This window comes from Scyliorhinus canicula, chromosome 11 (assembly GCF_902713615.1).
Source record: "Scyliorhinus canicula chromosome 11, sScyCan1.1, whole genome shotgun sequence".
Classification (NCBI taxonomy): Eukaryota; Metazoa; Chordata; class Chondrichthyes; order Carcharhiniformes; family Scyliorhinidae; genus Scyliorhinus; species Scyliorhinus canicula.
In genome coordinates, this window is record NC_052156.1 from 153,181,730 (window position 1) to 153,200,862 (window position 19,133).

At 50.2% G+C, this 19,133-nt stretch overlaps 1 protein-coding gene across 1 annotated transcript in view; it reads right to left on the reverse strand.

The window, feature by feature from the left end:
- LOC119973530 (collagen alpha-1(VII) chain-like) overlaps positions 1-19,133 on the reverse strand; it is a 528,770-nt gene that overhangs the window by 275,591 nt on the left and 234,046 nt on the right. Inside the window, 8 exon segments of the mRNA XM_038811804.1 lie at positions 857-901; positions 1,056-1,091; positions 2,732-2,776; positions 5,350-5,385; positions 8,636-8,695; positions 13,414-13,485; positions 13,693-13,746; positions 18,843-18,869. Of these exon segments, the coding sequence (XP_038667732.1) occupies positions 857-901; positions 1,056-1,091; positions 2,732-2,776; positions 5,350-5,385; positions 8,636-8,695; positions 13,414-13,485; positions 13,693-13,746; positions 18,843-18,869 (375 nt within the window).

The following is a 19,133-nucleotide window of genomic DNA, read 5'->3' on the forward strand; positions in this document are numbered from 1 at the left end:
GTGTACCATCTGCAAGATGCACTGCAGCTACTACCAAGACTTACTCAATAGCATCTTCCAAACCTGCAAACTTTACCACCGAGAAGGACAAGAGCAGCCAATGCATGGGGAAACCACCACCTGCAGACTCCACTCCACGGCACACACCATCCTGACTTGGAACTAAATTACCATTTCTTCACTGTCATTGGGTCAAAAACCTGGAACTCCCTTCTTAACCATGATGTGGAGATGCCGGCGTTGGACTGGGGTGAGCACAATAAGAAGTCTTACAACACCAGGTTAAAGTCCAACAGGTTTGATTCAAACACGGGCTTTCGGACCACTGCTCATTCACCTGAGGAAGGAGCTGCGCTCCGAAAGCTCGTGTTTGAATCAAACCTGTTGGACTTTAACCTGGTGTTGTAAGACTTCTTACTGTGCTCCCTTCTTAACAACATTGGATATGCCTTCACCAGATGGGCTGCAGCGATTCAAGAAGTTGGCTCATTACCACCTTTGCATGGGCAATTTGGGATGCGCTACAAAGGCTGGCCTCGTCAGTAATGTTCACATCCCATGAGCGAACACAAAAATGGACCGTCAAACTACATTCCAGCAGGTGATGAGCAATGTGGCCAATAATGTTGCAGACAAAATGGGCGGGATTCTCCGATACCCCAGCCGCGTTTTCCTGGGCAGAACGCTCTCGCTGGCAGCGGAGTTCTCCGTTCCCGCCACCTACCAATGGTATTTCCCATTGTGGCCTCACGCTGCCAGGAAAGCCATGGGTGTGGGTGTGTTGCCAGTGCAATGCAGAATCCCGCTGGCGCAGAATCCAGCCCAAAATAAATCAAAATGGATAACATTTTCTTACAGCAATGCCTTGTGGTCCCAGTTCGCCAGTTTCTCCACGGTCTCCCTGTAGATAACATTAAAAAGTGGTGAGAATTAGTGCAAGGTTTTACATTATTGGCCAACAAGGTACCTCATAGAATTCACTACAGTATCAGTCAATGTTGTGTCAACATCCTACATCAGGTGAACCAATAAAAGTGACTTCTCAAATATCTTACCTTTTCCCCTCTATCTCCTTTTATTCCTCGTTTCCCCTACACAATTCAAAAAATACGTTAGATTCACGAACAGACAATAAAACACTTCTTCTGTTCGATCAACTGATTGTTTACTGAAATCCAACAATTATACATGGGGAAGTGGATGATTTTTCAATTTGTTTGGACCAAATTCCACTCTCATCTGCTTAAACACTAAGCAGTTCAAAATAAAGTGGAAATATTGGATTCTTTTGACAGCACCTTCACCAAAAAAGGAGATTGTTCAAAGTAAACTAGTCACAACAACAGTGAACCGTAATTAAATATGCCCCAAATCATTAAATCATGGAATCCTTACCATGCAGAAAGAGGCTATTCAGCCCATCGAGTCTGCACCGACCCTCGGAAAGAGTACCCGACCTAGTACCACACCTCCATCCTATCCCCGTAACCCCACCTCACCTTTTGGACACTAGCGAGCAATTTTAGAACGGCCAATCCACCTAACCTGCACATCTTTGGACTGTGGGAGGAAACTGGAGCACCCAGAGGAAACCCACGCAGACACGGGGAGAAAGTGCAAACTCCATACAGTCACCTGAGGCCGGAATTGAACCCAAATCCCTGACGCTGTGAGGCATCAGTGCTAACCACTGTGCCACCGAGCCACCAGGCAAGAAATATCTAAACGGATCTAACTTCAGCTTTAACATTAATTCTTATAGGAACCCATGATTCAATTAAAGTTGATTCACTAAAAGTTGTGATTTACAGGAATACAGCCACCACTATAAGACTTACTGTCTTCAATTTTCATTGCGTTCTTAAAGAAGGAGAGGTAGAAGTGCTAAGGGAGAAAGTTCAAGAGCCTAGGGCCTCTAGGCAGTTAATGGCACAGGTGCTAATTGTGAGATGAAGAACAAGTGGATGCAGAAGAGGTCGGAGTACGAGGAATGGAGAGTTTGGGACAGATGGTTGGAACTGTAGAGTGAGAGAAAGCTCCAGAGATAGGGAAGGGTGATGTTATGAACAGATTTACACACAAAGATGGTAAGTTCAAATTTGAGGCATTGGTGAATTGAGTGCCAATGTAGAATGAGCAAGGTTATAAATGCATACATATGTACGAATTAGGAGCAGGAGTCGGCCATTCGGCCGCTCAAGCCTGCTCTGCCATTCAATGAGGTCATTGCTTACTGGGATACCATACAGGCAACAGAGGTTTGGAAGAGCTGAAGTTTTCAGAGGGTTGGGAGGCAGTGGGGAGATCAATCAAGACTGGGGGTGAAAAGGGCATGAATAAGAGTTAAAAGTAAATAGGTATGAAGGATAATGATGCTTCTAAGCAAAAGGTAATGCAGTTATACGGGAAGATGGAAGGAAGACAATAGAATTGACTTCAAACAACAACTTGATACAAGTCTGAAGACTGAATGGATGGAAGGATATGGTGATAGAGTGAAGATCAATCCAAAAAATTAATATATTGCTGAACCTAGAGGCCTTTTCCTGTTCTGAAAGGTTCTTAACTCCTCACATTGTGAAATGAGGTGCTGGTCATTCGCTCAGTGCAGAAGCTGGATGTTGCACTGACATTCCAATAGTCAATGTGCAGAGCCTCTGTAAGTGTACAAGTCTCTAAAGCCATCAGCCTATCCAATGCTGTGATTTAATGTTGCCAATGTGGCTCTTACCTTTTGGCCTACTTCTCCATTTCTCCCTTTGTCCCCTTGATTTCCCTAAAGAAAAGAGGATGAGATAATAAAATGCTGGACTAATATCCTTGAGTAAATGAGAATAAACACAGGAGACTTGAAATTCCACAAGGAATGATTTAGCCATCCTAACTCCAGCGGGATATGGGCGGAAAACAGAGAAATGGGAACCTTTAGCACCTGGGCCAGACAATCAAACATTTTGTGGAACTCTATCGTGTTTCTGTCGTGTCGGCATCACAGACTAACTCTCGGATTATGCCAACATTTCTAAACAAAAAAGTAATGTGATTAAAAATCTGTTTTGTGATGATGATTGAGGGACAATCGTTGTTCAGGACACTGAGGATAACTCCCCTACTCCTCTTTGAAATTGGGATCTTTTACCACCCAGCCAGGCAGGTGAGGAGGCTTGATTCAACCAAAACATTTCTAATGCCATTTTGGGTGAGTTTGGCAGGGTGTTTCTTGCCGGCTTTTTGGGTGAGATCCACACCGCTATTCAACCACACTTAGGCCGCGATCTACCAGCCTCAGAACGCCTAACTAGGGATATGACGAGGCTAGTAAATCTCGCGAGATTTACTGTCCTTGCCACACCTCGCAAGATCTAATGAGGTGTCGTGAAACATTGTGATCTGGATTCTACCCATTGAGGTCGGGAGCCAGAATTGCATATTCAAGTTTGCAGTCAGGCTCACTTGAACATGCTCTCACTGGAGTTACCCAAGGCCCGGGATCTAACCCCTGACCTCCGAAACCCCGAGCGAGTGCCACTTAGCCTTCACCAATCTGGGTTGGGGTGGAGGTTCCAGGGGGTTCCCAGATCGGGGATCCTTGGGTGGTCATGCTCTGGGCAGGGTGGTTCCCTGGGCACCCTAGCAGTGCCAACATAATGCCTCCTGGCACTGCCAGGATGCCTGGCACGGTGCTACCAGGCTGGCACTGCCAAGGTGACTGGGTGGCATTTTGTTTGCACTGGAGATTCAGCCCGGGGGTGCCTTGCCCTTATGAGGTGGGGTGCAGGGGCCTTGATAACCTCAGTGGTAAGTTGGGACTTTGGGGAATATGGAGGCTGCGGTGTGGAACACATCAGTGCAGGAAATGGCACTAAGTGCAGCCTCGGTGGGATGTTCTTCACCGAGGCCAGGAAATGAAGCATAGTCCCATTTAATAACGGGATCGTTCTCGGAGCTGTAAGTGCCGGGAACGCTCGGCTAAACGCGCCTGACATGGGACTGTGTTTCGTTTCCTTTAAATTGCACTCTTTGTCATTTTTTGGGACCTTGGGGAGTTTCTCTCCGGTCAAGCCCTCACTTTTATCGACATGGAATGGTGAACACACCGACCGGACCGGCTCCACAGATATTTTGAAAGGGTGTCCCGATCTCCAAGTGAACTTGTGCCCCCCCCCCCCCCCCCCCCCCCCCCACGGGAAATGTCAGCCCTCCCAGCACACATGGGCATTACCCCACACTCCCTCAAGTGAAGACACACCGCTATGGGTTTGCTGAGGGCCCCCCCTTTCAGAATTCCCCACCCCTCCTTTCAGGCCCCCCCTTCAAGACCACCACCCTTAACCCCACCCAGCCTTTATGAGGTCTCTTTATACCCGCTCTTCATCCCTCCATACTCCCCCTCATCCCCACTTTCATGGGAATGGCCTCCCTCATGCCCAGGCCCTTGGTAGTGCCACCCTGGCACCTGGGCACTTTGGCAGTTCCACCTGGACACTCTGGCAGTGCCACCTGGGAACTCTGGCAGTGCCACCTGGGAACTCTGGCAGTGTCAGCTGGCAGTTCCAAAGTGTCCAGATGCCAGGTGGAGAGCCATGGGGCTACCCTGCCCTGTCCCTGACCACCATGGTCTCCAATGGCCTGGGAAACCCCTCAGGTGCTGCTACATTTGGTCCATGTTTGTGTGGACCAGTACTAAACGGCACCTGGTCCAGATCTTGCGGGGGAGGCCCCTAGTTCCTGGGTACTGGGAGAATTTAGTGCAGACATATTTGGATGTGCCATTTGCCCCAGGGAGGGCAAGATCCAGATCATGACGTCTTGTGGGGTTCAGATGAATCTCGCGAGATATCTCCAGCGTCACGAATATCGCGAGAGGCCTCTTGCGAGATTAAACAGCCTCATCGCGTCAGTAAGTTGGGCACGATGGGGCCATTAAATTACACCGGGATCTTGGCTTAATGTCTCATCCCAAGTTGGCACCTCCAACAGTGCAATGCTCCGTCCGTATTGCAATGAAATATCAGTTTTGAGAACCCAGGAAATTTGCGATGCAGAGGCAACTGAGTCACAACTACAAAAGTAAAATACTCTGGAGATGTTGGAAACCAGAAAAAAACACAGTAACTGCTGAAGCTTTCTCGTTACTGTGAAGCTTGTCACATGAAAATGGTATCTTTGAGATAACACCGGTGGAAGACAGAAGTGAATTAAACAAAACATTTTTAAAAATACTTTTCTGAGGGAACAAAGTTGGAAAGAAGCTGTGATGTTGGCCGAGGGATGAACATTGGTTTCGGCACCAGGCAGAGCTCTTCATTGAAAATACTAAAGAAAGACTTAAAACTATTAAAGACTTGCCTTGTAGCCAGGGATCCCTGGGGGTCCAATCATCCCCTAAAGACGACAAAATGATCATTAGCTCCTTTTCAAGGGAAAACCACAAAAAACAGAGATTTATTTCTTAAGTACAATAAGTGAAGGCAGTTCTTGAATCTAGGGCAGATTAATCCTTGCACGACCAAATTCCGAAGACCACAGACAACTATATTTATCAGCAGAGCCTCTTCCTGTTCAACATGCGGAATATTCAGCTGGTTAAAATATTAAGGACCGTCTGATTCAGGCGTTTTAATCAGATTAAATACCAACTGGTTTTATTTTTTAAGGTTATAGAGGCTACTTTGAGCAACACTAACAGCAAAATGGCTCTAACCTAAACTTTAATACATCTCAGATTTTGATGGATAACTTTAAAGATTATTATACAGTGAATTAGTTCAAAGCTGTTTTTATTTCATACTGCAATTGTTTTCCTTTTCAACCCCTGACAGTAAAATGTATAGCGTGGACACAGGCCGACTGGTGCTCATTCTTCCCCCAATAGCATTGAATCCCACATTCCTGCCATATCCCCATATTCCCATTATCATTAGTCACCTAATTAATTTATTCTCAACTGTTGGAATTGGGCAGGTCATTATTCCCCAGTGGATTGGGAAGAGTTCTGGGAAATGATGGCCCACTGCAGCTTCACTCGGCAGGAGTGCAGTGCAAATCTCATTTGTGGGTTAGAATGGGGTTTCCGCCTCATTTAATGACGGAGCGGGGTTTGTTCTGAGGGATTTCCCACACAGGAGCTGGGATTTGAGATTGTCACGGCAGTGGTCCTGACAACAAGCTCGAAAGCTGAGGGTGAACCAGCCTTAGCCGTCTGCAGGACCCGGAACCTCATTTTTTGGGGTCACAGAAAAGTTAAAGTCCCTCGCAAGGATGTTCACCTCCACCCCGAGAGGTTGCTGGTAATTCAGAGGGTCGGCAGCTCAGGGGTTTCAGCATGAACACGAATAACGGCAACTTCTGGGACCACTCAGGAAAGAAAAGGACACTATGGGAGAACACCGTCAATTCAACCAGGTAAGTAGGACTGGAGATGCCGGGGCTAGTCAGGTCCAGGTGAGGGGGAGGAGTGTATTGATGAGGAAAGCAGTGCCATTGTTCTAGGGATGGAGAGTGTCGCTGGGACACATCTGTGGGAAAGAGCATCAAAATAAGAGGGCTGCAACACGCCTGGCCTGCTGAGATTTATCTGGCAGATTCCCCATGTGACAAATAGTGACCCACTGCCAGAAAAATGTCACGGCTGGCAGAAAAGGACCCTTAATTGGCCTCATAAATGGTTTAATTGGCCTCTGGGCAAGATGGTCATCTGCCACCTTCCCTAGTGCTGGCAAGATGGCAATGCGTGCGGGAGACAACAGGCAATCCAGCTATCTCACCAGGTTATACACCACCCTCTGCCTCCCTGACCATCAACAGAGGGCTGGCAAAATTCATCCTGCAGTCTTATCTACACCCGCTAGCTCCAGGGGCCAGGCTTTGGTTGAGGAGGCAGGGTTCATTTCTGGGTCGCGAACCTGCCCCTGAGAGGAAGCAGAGAAAGCTTCGGATTTTGATTGAGGCAAGGGATTAATTGGCAAGTGGTGGTATGGGAATGGAGATGGGACACCAAGGATGTGGCCATGTTCTGAACATTCAAATTGGTCAGACCAGGTAGACCTAGGACAGGGAAGGGAAATATTAAAGTTATTAAAATGTTATTTCTTCAATGTTTTCTTCTACACTGATGACCCTGTTCCCAACAAAGTGGAGCTGCTCAGATTTACACAGCTTCTAATGGCCGCCCAAACCCTCGAAAATATTGGGACCTTCGAACGCAACATCTTAAGGAAATGCTTAATTACCTAAATATGCCCAATTAACAATAAGGGTGTGGTAGTCACCACTGATGTATATATTGTATATATAGGTGCTTTATGGTAAGGCCCCTGTACTACAGGCACAGGGGTAGATCCCTGCCTGCTTGCTCCGCCCAGTAGGCGGAGTATAAATATGTGTGCTCCCCGTACAGCAGCCATTTCGTCAGCTGCTGTAGGAGGCCACACATCTCAGTGTAATAAAGCCTCGATTACATCCTACTCTTGTCTGCGTAATTGATAGTGCATCAAAGGGTGACTTCACTTTCTTACCATCCATGCTGTCTCCCTTTGCCCACATGAATATTGTCAGGGGCAGGAATGGAGGCAGGATATTGTCACGTGTGATGCTGGTTTCATTTTTAAAAATCACACTTCCTCTGTTCTCACCCAGTCCCAGCAATCAAACCTGGCTCCAGGGGGGCATTCCCCAGTCTCAGAATCCTCTCGGTAAATACTTTTCTCCTTTGCTTCAACCCCTCATTATGCACTACAACCTGCATTTATATGGCACATTTACCATAGGAAAAACATCCCCAGATGCTTCACATGAACATTATTTGACACATAATCTTATATTAATAGATCCTTATTGTTAACCGCTCAATGACTTAGAGTATTTGGACATGTACGCATTGAACAACATTTGAAGCAAATGAGTGAAGGGGCAGGTTGAAAATATAAGAAAAGCTTCATCTCTATCCATTAATTTTTTTAATGCATTTTTTATGGGATGTGGGCTTCGCTGACTAGCTATGCATTTGTTGCCTAATTGACCTTGAGAATTAAACATTTGAAATCACCAGACTGATTTCTGGGATGGCAGGATTGTCGTATGAGGAGAGATTGGGTTGAGTGGGCCCGTACTCACTGGAATTTAGAAGAATGAGAGGGGATCTAATTGAAACATATAAAATCCAGGCAGGGCCGGACAGGCTGGAAGCAGGGATGTTGTTCCCTCTGGCTGGGGGGCTTAGAACAAGGGGGTCAGAGTCTCAGAATACAGTGTTGGCCATTTTGGACTGAGATGAGGTGAAACCTCCTCACTCAGAAGGCTATCAAGGCCAAATCACTGAATATATTTAAGAAGGAAATAGATCGACTCTAAGGGTGCAAAGGGGTATGGGGAGAGCACAGGGGCATGGTGTTGAGATAGAGGATCCACCATAATCACGGTGAATGACGGAGCAGGCTCGAAGGGCTGAGGGGCTGAATGGCCTCTTTCTGCTGCTCTTTTCGATGTCTATGTTTCAAGAGATTCGTTTTCTATCTTTGAATTAATGGTGGCCTTTTCCAGGATGTGTCTAGGAACTAAATCACAGGCAACGAGCTCATGATTTGCTGATATCCGGTGTTGTGTAGCGTTCAAGCTGTGGAATCAATTATTTTACCTTCTCTCCCTGGAATCCGTTCTGTCCTGGTATTCCTGGGATGCCAATCCCGTCAACTCCCTGAAAAGAATTCATCATCAAAATTAATTTTCTTAAACCAAAACACCTCTCACCATAGACAAATCTGTGAATTGTGCAATGTCACCACACTGTGACGGAATTCACTAATTGCGAGACAATCTTTCACCCAGGGCTGGTCAGCTCAAGAGCTGATGTATTGACCCATATCTGCTTTCAAAAGTGAATTCACCCAGTCAGATTGCAATGCACAGTTGCAAGATTGCAATACACAGCACTGTTTAAAATATTTTACAGGAAGAATCAATAACCATTACTTCAAAATTAAACCAGAATGATGAAGGTAGACCATCTAATATTTAAATGGCAGATTGGCTGTGACTTGGCCAGACATTATTATGTTTTGGAGGACATGGACTTTGCAGTGTCAGCTTTAAATGGTTCAACCCCACTGGATGAACGGAAAGGTAAGTAAATAAAGACGAGGGTTGAAACACTTACAGTGATGGCAGACCTGGTGGCTGTAAGAAACCTCATGAGACCCACGGGGGTTCGTAGAATACGAGCTCCCCCTCTGAGGGGCAGAGGCCCAGCAGCAGGAGCTTGTGAAGCTGATGCTTAAAAGCCTGCCCAGATTGGGACCGGCATGATCGGTATCCTGGCTGGGACCTATGAGCTGTATGCTGCTTTGCAGCCTTTACTTTTGCTTTACAAACAAACCTATGTTCATATCACCTTCTCAGGACTCCTGAAGATTTTAAACTGAAGATGAGGAAAAACTACTGTTGCGATTTTGGACGCCCAGGCCACACTTGAATTACTCAGCACGAAAGGAAGGTCGGAGTGAATTTAAAAATGCCACTTTTTGGGTGACTTGAGGCTTTCAACGCAGATGTGGAAGATTGGGCCCCATATACTGAACAGATGCGATATTTCTTTCAAGCGGGTGATATTATAGGACATGACCGACAAAAGGTAATACCCCATACCACCTGTGGAGCTTCAATTTTCAGTGTGATCAAAAGTCTTAACTACCCAGCGGCCCCAGATTCAAAGATATTTGATGAGCTGTTGGCGCTTGTTACAGATCATGCAGATCATGGCCAGGTGAATCCTGGGGGCGTCGGTCATGGAATTCCTGACACGGCTGAGCAAGCTGGCTGAAAATTGCGACTATGAGCCATCCCTTGCAGAGATACTGCGAGATCGCCTCTGTGTGGCATTAACAACATGGCAACCCAACGTAAGTTGTTGGCTGAACCTTCTTTGGACTTAAAAAGGGCCATGGAATTATCATCTCGTATGAAAATGCGGAAAAGGGAGTCCAGGAACTCCAAGGCTCCATGGATATGAATGTACATAGCATTGGTCGCCCCCCCCATTCTGGCAAGTAACACCCACCAAGAAGAGGGCCTATGGGACCCAGTCACTACCGGAGCAACGTTGTGGTCAGACCCATTGGCCACAAGCACCGCAACCGAATGGAGACATCTCTCCTGAGGTCCAGGAAGAAGACTTCATGAGTGCTGCACTTGGGATTGCAGGAACCATGGGGGCCGGGGGGCAGTAGAATCGACAACAAGTGCATCGCCCAGATTGGATGGCACAGCTACCCAGAGTCAGGGTTTTACACTTATCACAGTACGATGAAGATGATTGCATGCAACTAAATTGTATTACGGCACCAAAGGTAGCCCTCATCACGATCACCATCCAGGTAAATGGCCACCCATTTGAGATGGAAATAGATAGAGGGGCTGCTGTCTCGGCTATTGGACAACAAACGTACCAGAAGGTTCGTATGGGGATCCAACGCCTGGGCCTAAGGGGCACTAAGGTATGGTTGGCAGTATATACGGGAGAGCCACTAACCATCATTGGGACAATGACAACTCCGGTTACCTACAGGCAGCAATCAGTTTGCCTGTGACTGGTAATGGTGCACAGGCCAGGCCCAGTTTTTTGGGTCGTGAACTATCGGCCTCTTCACGCCCGACTCGAGACATGACAAGGCTGGTAAATCTCCCAGATTTTCCGGCCTCGTCACGCCTCGGAGATCTAACAAAATTTTGCGAGGCATCGCAATCTGGATCCCGCCCATTGAGGCAGGTCCAGATTTACATATTCCAATGAGTAGTTAGTCTCACTTGAATATGTCTACCCAGCACCCAGGATCAAACATCCTTGCCTCAGAAACCCTGAGTGGGTGCCGTTTAGCACCGGTTTCCACAAATGTGGACCAGGTGTACGGGCACTTGGTGGGGTCTCCCAAACAATCAGGAGCACCTGGGGTGGTCGGACTCTGGGCAGGTTGGTACCCTGGCAGCTCAATGCCATCCAGGTACCGTGGCACTGCCAGGCTATAAGGAGCACTGCCAGGCAGGCAGTGCCAAGCTGCCCAGGTGGCATCTTGCCCATGTTATGGATCGGCTTGGAGGTGCCCTGCCCTTGAGGTGGGGTGCGGGGTGGCTCAAGGACCCCCTCATTGGTAAGTTGGGGTGTTTCGGGGTTCCAGAGGCCGTGGTGAAGGATCCAGAAATCCGGCCGCCATTTAAAAAGGGCACCTCAATCTCTTTCTACACTGGTGTGCAGAGCGCGTTAGTGCAGGAAGTGAGCCTAAGTGTGGCCTCTGTGGGACGTTCCTCAGTGAGGCCCAAAAATGAAGCAGAGTCCCGTTTAATAGCAGGGGCGTACTTGGCACTGGCAGCATTGGGAAACACCTGGCGAAATCACCTGACAAGGGACTCTGTTTTATTTTTGTTAAATCGCGCCCAGAGACTCCACTTAGACCCAATTGACCTCCCTGTGGGGCTCGTAGAATATAAGCTCCCCCACTGAGGGGGGAGGCCTAGCAGTGGGGGCTTGTGAAATTAACGCTTAAAAGCCAGGCTAGATTGGGACCAGCATGATCTGTAGTCCTTGTTGGGACCTATCTGCTGTATACCGGTTGTGGCCTTTAGTTATGTTTTACAAACAAACTTACATTTATATCACCTTCTTGGGACTTATGAAGATTTTATAGTGGCCATTCCAATTAAGGATAGCAGTTCACCCCCCCCCCCCCCCCCCAAACCTTGCCAAGAGCAGCCATCCCAGTCACAGAGCCAGCAGCTCAGAGGCCTCAACATTGCTCACAATGGCCAGTGCTGAGACTATACCTGTGAGGAAAGGGTGCCTCAAAGGGACTCGAGAAAGGATAAATGCAGTTTGGGGATGCTGGAGTCAGGCTGGACGATGCTCAGCACAGTGCGGAGGTTGCAGAGTGCAGGCAGTGCCTTTGCAATGGAGATGGACTTTGCCATCCGGGGGTCCTTATATGGGTCATGGAGTGCCCAAAAAGAGGGCTGCCCTCTTCAACGCCTGATAAGGGGCTGTCAGGTCTCATTGGAAGTTTTCCCCACACAGCACCAGGCCCTTCCCACATGGGAAAATATGCCTGCAGAGGCAGGAAGAGGAATGAATTGACCACTTCCATGCCTCAGTTGAACTGCCAACAGATGGCTGATCTGCCAATTTTCCCAGCACCAACAAAATGGAACAGCAACTGGAAGACATGAAGCAGCATTCACCCACCCATGTCAGTCTGCACCATTTTGCCAGCCTCCTTATCTCCCAGCCCATCGCTAATGGATTGATAAAATTCCAACAGCACTTGTCTGTTTATATCATTTAGTGTTCTGTCCCTTTTGAGAAATGGTCAGCCTTTATGCAACACTTTTCATTGCCTCAAGATAAACTCAAGTGTTCTACTGTGAATGAAGTGTTTATGATCTGTCGTGGCTATGATGATGATGTAAGATATGCAGCAGCTTATTTGTACATGGCAAGGTTTTAGTGATACTGGTTGGGGGAAAATATTAGCCAGGACTCCAGGGAAAACGCCCCTGCATATCTTCGAATAGTGCCATGAAATATTTTACATCGACTTGCAAGGGCAGACAGAACCTTGGTTTAATGCTTTATCCAACAGACAGCACTTTCGACAGTGCAGTGCCCTGTAAGTACTGCACTGGAGTGTTAGCCTAGATTATGAGCTCAAGCATCTGGAAAGAGAGTTGAACTTACTTCCTGCTGACTTAAGGACACCCACTGAGCCAATGCTAACATTCTGAAGGTGTTGATTGAGAAGAGGGGTAACCTCCATGCATCAGGCACCCCCTTACCCAAGTGACCAATTCACCTGTGCACCTGGATCATGAATATTAACGGACTCCTCAACCGGGGACAATCTGAGGAGGGTGTCACAAATACGTCTGATTTCCATCTCCCTAATACGTTGTATAGGGTGAATCATCATTATAATGTTCTCACTGACACTATGGCTGGTTCAGAGGAGTCCAGGATTCCTCCTGGTCTCTATTCCTCAATAGGAAGGAAATGTATCAATTAATTATGTAAGGGTTACTGAACAAAGGCAGGGCGATGGAGTTAAGTTACTGATCAGCAATGATCCAATTGCCCAGTGGAACAAGCTTCAGGGGATGGATTGCCTCCTCCTGTTTCTATGTTCCTTCCTGTCCTTGTGGAGCGATAAGCTTGGGTTGATGTAATACTTCTCCAGGAGCTTTCTTGTTGCAATCTCCTTCCTTATGTGAGGGGGCTGGATGTTGCTCAGGACTGGGAACCAGGAAAGTTGAGTTGAGCTACGAGAAGGAATGCCTACAGTTTCTGAAAGAATAGCAAGGTGTGCTCCATGATACAAGCCTTAGTTAAGAACATGCCAATATGTCGAAACACTGGAACCCAACTGAGTCTGTTACCTGTTCTCCTTTGGATCCTGGGACCCCAGGAACTCCATCCAGTCCAATTGGTCCAGGTAAACCAGCAATTCCCTGAACAAGAAAAATGAGCAACAAGCAAGCATTTATTCTTGTAGTTCTTTGCTCCCTTCCAATATCTTTATATTTACTGGCTATATTGCTGATTGCAAGTCTTAGCCCAGATTACCCTGTGGCCAACCACTAATACAATGACTCTGCTTATGGCGATGTCAGAACACTTGCCTCTCCCCATTCACCGTTGCAAAGTGCAATACTTACAGGAATTCCAGAATCTCCCTTGTCACCTTTAGGAGCAGGTTTCCCACGTTGACCCTGTTGATTAATCAGTTACTGAATTATGATTGGATGAAATGTCATGTTAATTTAATGTTAATTACATTGTTAAGATATACAGGTGAGTGGCGATGTTTAATTAAGTACTTAGAGCGCCTATAATGGCTGATCCTTCTGTGACCGGTGGGCATTGTGGAGTCTGGAGTGTATCACTGACCTGCACAACCACATTTTGATTTTGTTAGGTAAGTCTTCTTTGGGGTTTTGGTTTCTGTTCCGATGTCCCTTTAAGGGGCTATCACTTCAATTTAATTTGTTAATTTGCTTATTTGTTTATTGTAGGGATTATTAGGCATGCAACGTACATGAGTAATGCTGCAGTCTGTAAAATGTTTTTACATGTACAGTAATCACCAGACAATAGCTTCCATAATGGATAACTGCAGCTCTCTGAGTCCTCTGCTGAATTTTGTCACGGGACGGTCTTCAATGATGTGAGTCATTGATTGGGGTGGACCACAGCTGCAGTCCAGGTACCCTGGCAGTGTCCCTGCCAGCTGGCACCCAGGTGGCACTGCCGGGGTGTCAGGCGGACACTGCCAGGGTGCCTGGGTGGCACAGCTGTGCCAGTGTACCACCCTGCCCAAAGGGCATGCACCGGGCAGAGGGAGTCTCCAATCCTCTGGGAGACCCCCATGAGTCCGCTCCATCTGGTCCCCATTTGTCGCTCGCCCGAGGTCTACAAGGTGAAGGGAATAGATCTCAACGCCTCGAGTACTTCAGGAGTCTGCAATTTAAAGTGATACTAGGGGCGGGTATCGTGGCTAAGTGTTGATGCTGGCGTAAACACCGGACAGTTTTATGCCAGCGTCAACAGGCCCCACAGCGGCCCACAAGGGGCCAGCACGGGCGCCACGAGAAGCGTGGGGGCTCCAGACCGGCTTCCGGTACGCACGCCGCGTCAACGGCGCAATGAAATAACGCGACCCCCCACAAACAGCTGACACTGGGAAGATAGCTACCTGCCGCGCAATGCCACGTTTCCGGCATGGCGACCTTGACATGCTCCTGGATGCCGTGGAGCAGAGGAAGGGGGTCTCTGAATCCCGGACCCAGCTGCAGGACCTCACGCAGCACCGTACTGCATATGTGGAGGGAGGTGGGCGGCGAAGCCATCCGCGCCGTCGGGCTGAAAACCAGGACAGGCGGCCAGGGTCGCATGAAGCTGAACGACCTACTCCGGGCAGCAAGGTGAGTACCCAGAACTGTGCGCCTGGCACCAACCCCCCTACCCACCACCCATGTGACACCGCCCACCCCCCTCAGGGGACAGTACAAGCCCCGCCCTGACCCACATGACCGCACCCACCCATGCCAGCCGCATTGGCCGGGTGCCCTGTGCACCTATGCCATCGTAGACCCAACCTCTGGGCTGCATGCGCGGACCGCCTAACACTGCTGATGTTTGTGTTTCCCTCCCAGGATAAGAACGGCAATAATCACAGGGAGCGGGAGAAAACCGGAGTGGGTGCACCTGTATTGTACCCCCTCACCGTGCATGAGCAGAGGGCACTGCACCTCGCTGACGGACCTAAGGACCGGGAGGTTGCCAATGCCGAGAACGGGGGTGCGCAACTAAGTGAGAGCCCCCTGCCTGGCCCCACGGACCCCTCACTCTGCCCCTCACCCCACCCCTCAATCCACCTGCTCATGCCCGTCCGGCTGTCTAACCATATATGCTGTCTTGTGTCTTACAGGACCAGCATGTGGTGGTGCCGGCCCATCCGGCGCACCCCGCCCCCAGCCAGTGCCAGGGTCAGTGGCCCACAGGAATACAGGCAACAACGGGAAGGGCAGCCGTCACAGCAGGCCTGCACCCAACACGGACTCCCAGGAAACAGGAACGCTGTTGACCGACACCCAGGACACAGACACACAGAGGACAGACACACAGAGGACCGACACGCACAGGACGGTGACAGAGGGGCCATTGCACCAGGACCGTCACAAGAGATCTGACGAGGACATACTGGACTGTACGTCGCTGCTATCTCCTACACCCTCCACCATCGCAGAGACTATCACCTCGGTTAGTCTCTTTAGTGATGAGGTTTCTGGGACACTCACTGGTGAGCACCACACAGCTGCTCTGGTACAGTAAGTGGAGATAGGAGCATCCGAGAGGCCGGACAGTCGGACGGCAGACCGGCCCCAGCACCCAGCTGCCACCCAGACGGGTCCCGGGTTCCGGTAATTCGCACACCCACCCAGTGACCCGATGCAGGCAGAGACCCAGGGTCAAGAGAAGGGGCTGATGGCCGGTTTCCAGCACCTGCAAACGCAGGTGGAGGAGTGCAGGCATGTGCGGGAGCAGGGAATGGTGACGGTCATGCTTGCCACCCAGGCCAAAACCGCACGGGTGGCGTCCGCGGTGGAGGCAACGGGGGTGACGGTGTTGGACGTGGGTCAGAGTATGCAAGGCATGGGGCTTTCCGTGCATGTGGCTTCCGTGGCCCAGGACAGGGCTGCCCACTCACAGGCAGCCATGAGCCAGAGCCAGCTGCAGATCGCAGCGGCGCTCCTCATTGTGGCCCAGTCTCAGCAGGCCATCGCTGAGGGCATCAGCGGCATTGCCCAGGCGCTGGCTGGTGTTCACAGACCCAGTCAGGGATGGCCAACTCCCTGAGCTCCAAGGCTGCTAACTTGTAGACCCTGGTCGATACCAGAGTGGGCCTCCAGGACTGGCAGCGCCAGATGCTGGGAGTGCCTCGGTGGTTGTCTCCGCTCGCACCCCCATCCCATGGAGAAGCCTGGGGGCCATTGGGCACCCCGAGGGAGGAGGAGGTGCTCGGGCCCGTCCTGGGTCCCCCTGCAGGGGAGGTCCCGGAACACTGCGGCACCTTGGACTCCCCCTCTACTGTCCCTGGTGCACCTGGTGGGCAGCGGGCAGAACAGGGTGGCAGCACGCCATCCCGGTCGCCCGAGGTGCAGCCTGGCCCATCCAGGCCAGGGTGCTCCAGGATACGACCGCCAACGGCGACCCTAGTCCGCAGGGCAGGGATCACAGCAATCCACCTCCACTCCTGCTGTACCGTCTGGGGAAACACCAAGACCTAGTCATAGGGCCCTTAAGGCCAGAAAAGTGGACACTTAGTAAGTTGGCATGGGTGCAGGGCACAGCTTAGTAATAGGGGCTAGGACACATGTACAGAACTTCTGTAAATAAACACACTGTAACACGAATAAAAGCTGTATCTACGTTCTGTCCGATGGGTGTGGGGCAGGAACCGAGTGCCACTGTGGGTGAGGGGCGCTGGGACGTCGAACATCGTTGCATGTGAAGTGTCCCGTCCTCCCCCCCCACCAAGGGCGGCCACGCCACCACCCCACCCCTCCCCCAGCGAGACGAGAGGACCATGTGATGCAGTGTCCAGCCCGCATACAGTGACCACCCAGGTGTAGGGTGTTAGTGTGGCCGGGAGTCAGACATTGCCTGACAATGTGGAGCTCAGAGCTCATCGCAGAGTGGCCTGTCATCATCCTCCGTGCCATGGACCAGACCTGCTTTCCCTAGCAACCATGTGAGCCCAGCTCATTGTGTCGCAGATGGATGTGTAATGGAGGGGTAGTGTGCATGCGGGCGATGCGGTGGTGTGGAAGGTGCGGGTGATCGGTGGTGGGGGAGGTGGGTCTCATGAGTGTTGTGGGTGGTGAGGGCGGTGGGTGGTGAGGTGGTGCCGCACTGTGGTGTCCATGCTCCTGGCCAGCAAACCGCCCCCCCCCCCCCCCCCCCCCCCCAGTTGGTGAAATGTGTGGCTATCAACTCATCCCGTGATCGCTGGCCCAGCCGGTGGCGTTGGGCAGACTCCCGTCCATGTCCAGCCCCTATGTCCCGTGCATTACCCCACCACACCCCATCCTCCTCATCTGGAGAGGTGTGCCCTTCGTTGTGATCCTCCTCCTCCCCTTCCTCCTCCAGCACATCGCCCCTCTGCTGGGGTACATTGTGGAGGACGCACCAGACCACAACGGTGTGGCCGCCCCTTTCTGACGGGTACTGGAGGGCCCCTCCAGAGCGGTCAAGGCACCTGAAGCGCATCTTCAGCAGCCCAAAGCTCCTCTCGACCACACCCCCGGTCGCACAATGGGCATCATTGTAGCGGGTGTCTGTGTCAGTCTGTGGCCTCCGTATAGGCGTCATCAGCCACGACCGCAACAGGTAACCCCTTTCGCCTAGCAGCAACTAGTTCCGCAGCCGGGGGGGGGGGGGGTGTGTTCCTCGAACATGCCGGGGATGAACCATTGGGCCAGGATGAACGAGTCATGTACACTACCCGGATACCGGGCGCAGACGTGCAGAATGTTCATCTGGTGGTCACAGACCACCTGCACGTTCATGGAGTAGGACCCCTTCCTGTTCATGAACATCGGCCTGTTATGCGATGGTGGCCGCGTGGAGCCTTGCAAGCCATCGATCGCTCCTGTACCATGATATCCTGGCGAGTGCAGCGAAAGCCACTGCTCGGTCATCCTGGTGGGCCCTTTCGGTGTCAACGCCTATTCTCCAAGCCGGCGCAGAGAGACCCGCCCACGGTGACTCGCTCTAACATACAGATTTACTAAAAAGTGATCCCATCCACAATGGGCGGGATTTACATCGCAACGTGATCTTGCGAGGCTTTGTGAGCCGGGTAGATCCCGGGAATGAGGCCTGGCCTCTATCAGCCACGCTACACCGCAGCGAGCTGCATTTTGGGTGCAGCATGGCCATTGGATCGCGCCCAGAGTCTTTCCTGCTTTCTCCGAGCAACCAATTACATTTCAACAGGCCCAAAAAAAAGACTGACTCAGTCAATAGTGTGAAGAATGGGGACAGGGATCGGAACTGGGAGGGAAAACAAATTACTTACAAAAATTTAACTTAAAATAAAGTTGATGAAATGTGAAGTTTTCAAAATTGACTCCAGTTACTCCATAAAGATAGCCCTCTCCACGCTGATTTTTGTGAACGTTAACTTGAGGATCTCCCCTTTGTGCTTCAGCTGACTGTTTTATCAACATTACCACCGGTTTCATCCCCAGAGGGGAGTTACAGCACTGGTTTTCACGCAAAGCTAAAATCAGTAATTACTTACCCGAGTACCTGAAGTTCCTTGCTCGCCCTGTAAAACACAATTGACAGTTTAGGGGATACACGTTGACAGATGATGGGGACTGAATGGTGCAATGGATGAACAAAGTGGCTCCGTCTTCTGGGACCTGATCGCTGGTGGTTTGGCAGCCCTGAAAAGGCCCAGAGTTCTTTGTGATTTTCATGGGAAGAGGGTGGGATAGAGGTGGTAGGGAGCAGAGGGAGGAGATGGAGTGATAATACTGGGCTATGGAAACCTTCACGGGGGGGGTAGTCAGGACATCCCCTAATACCC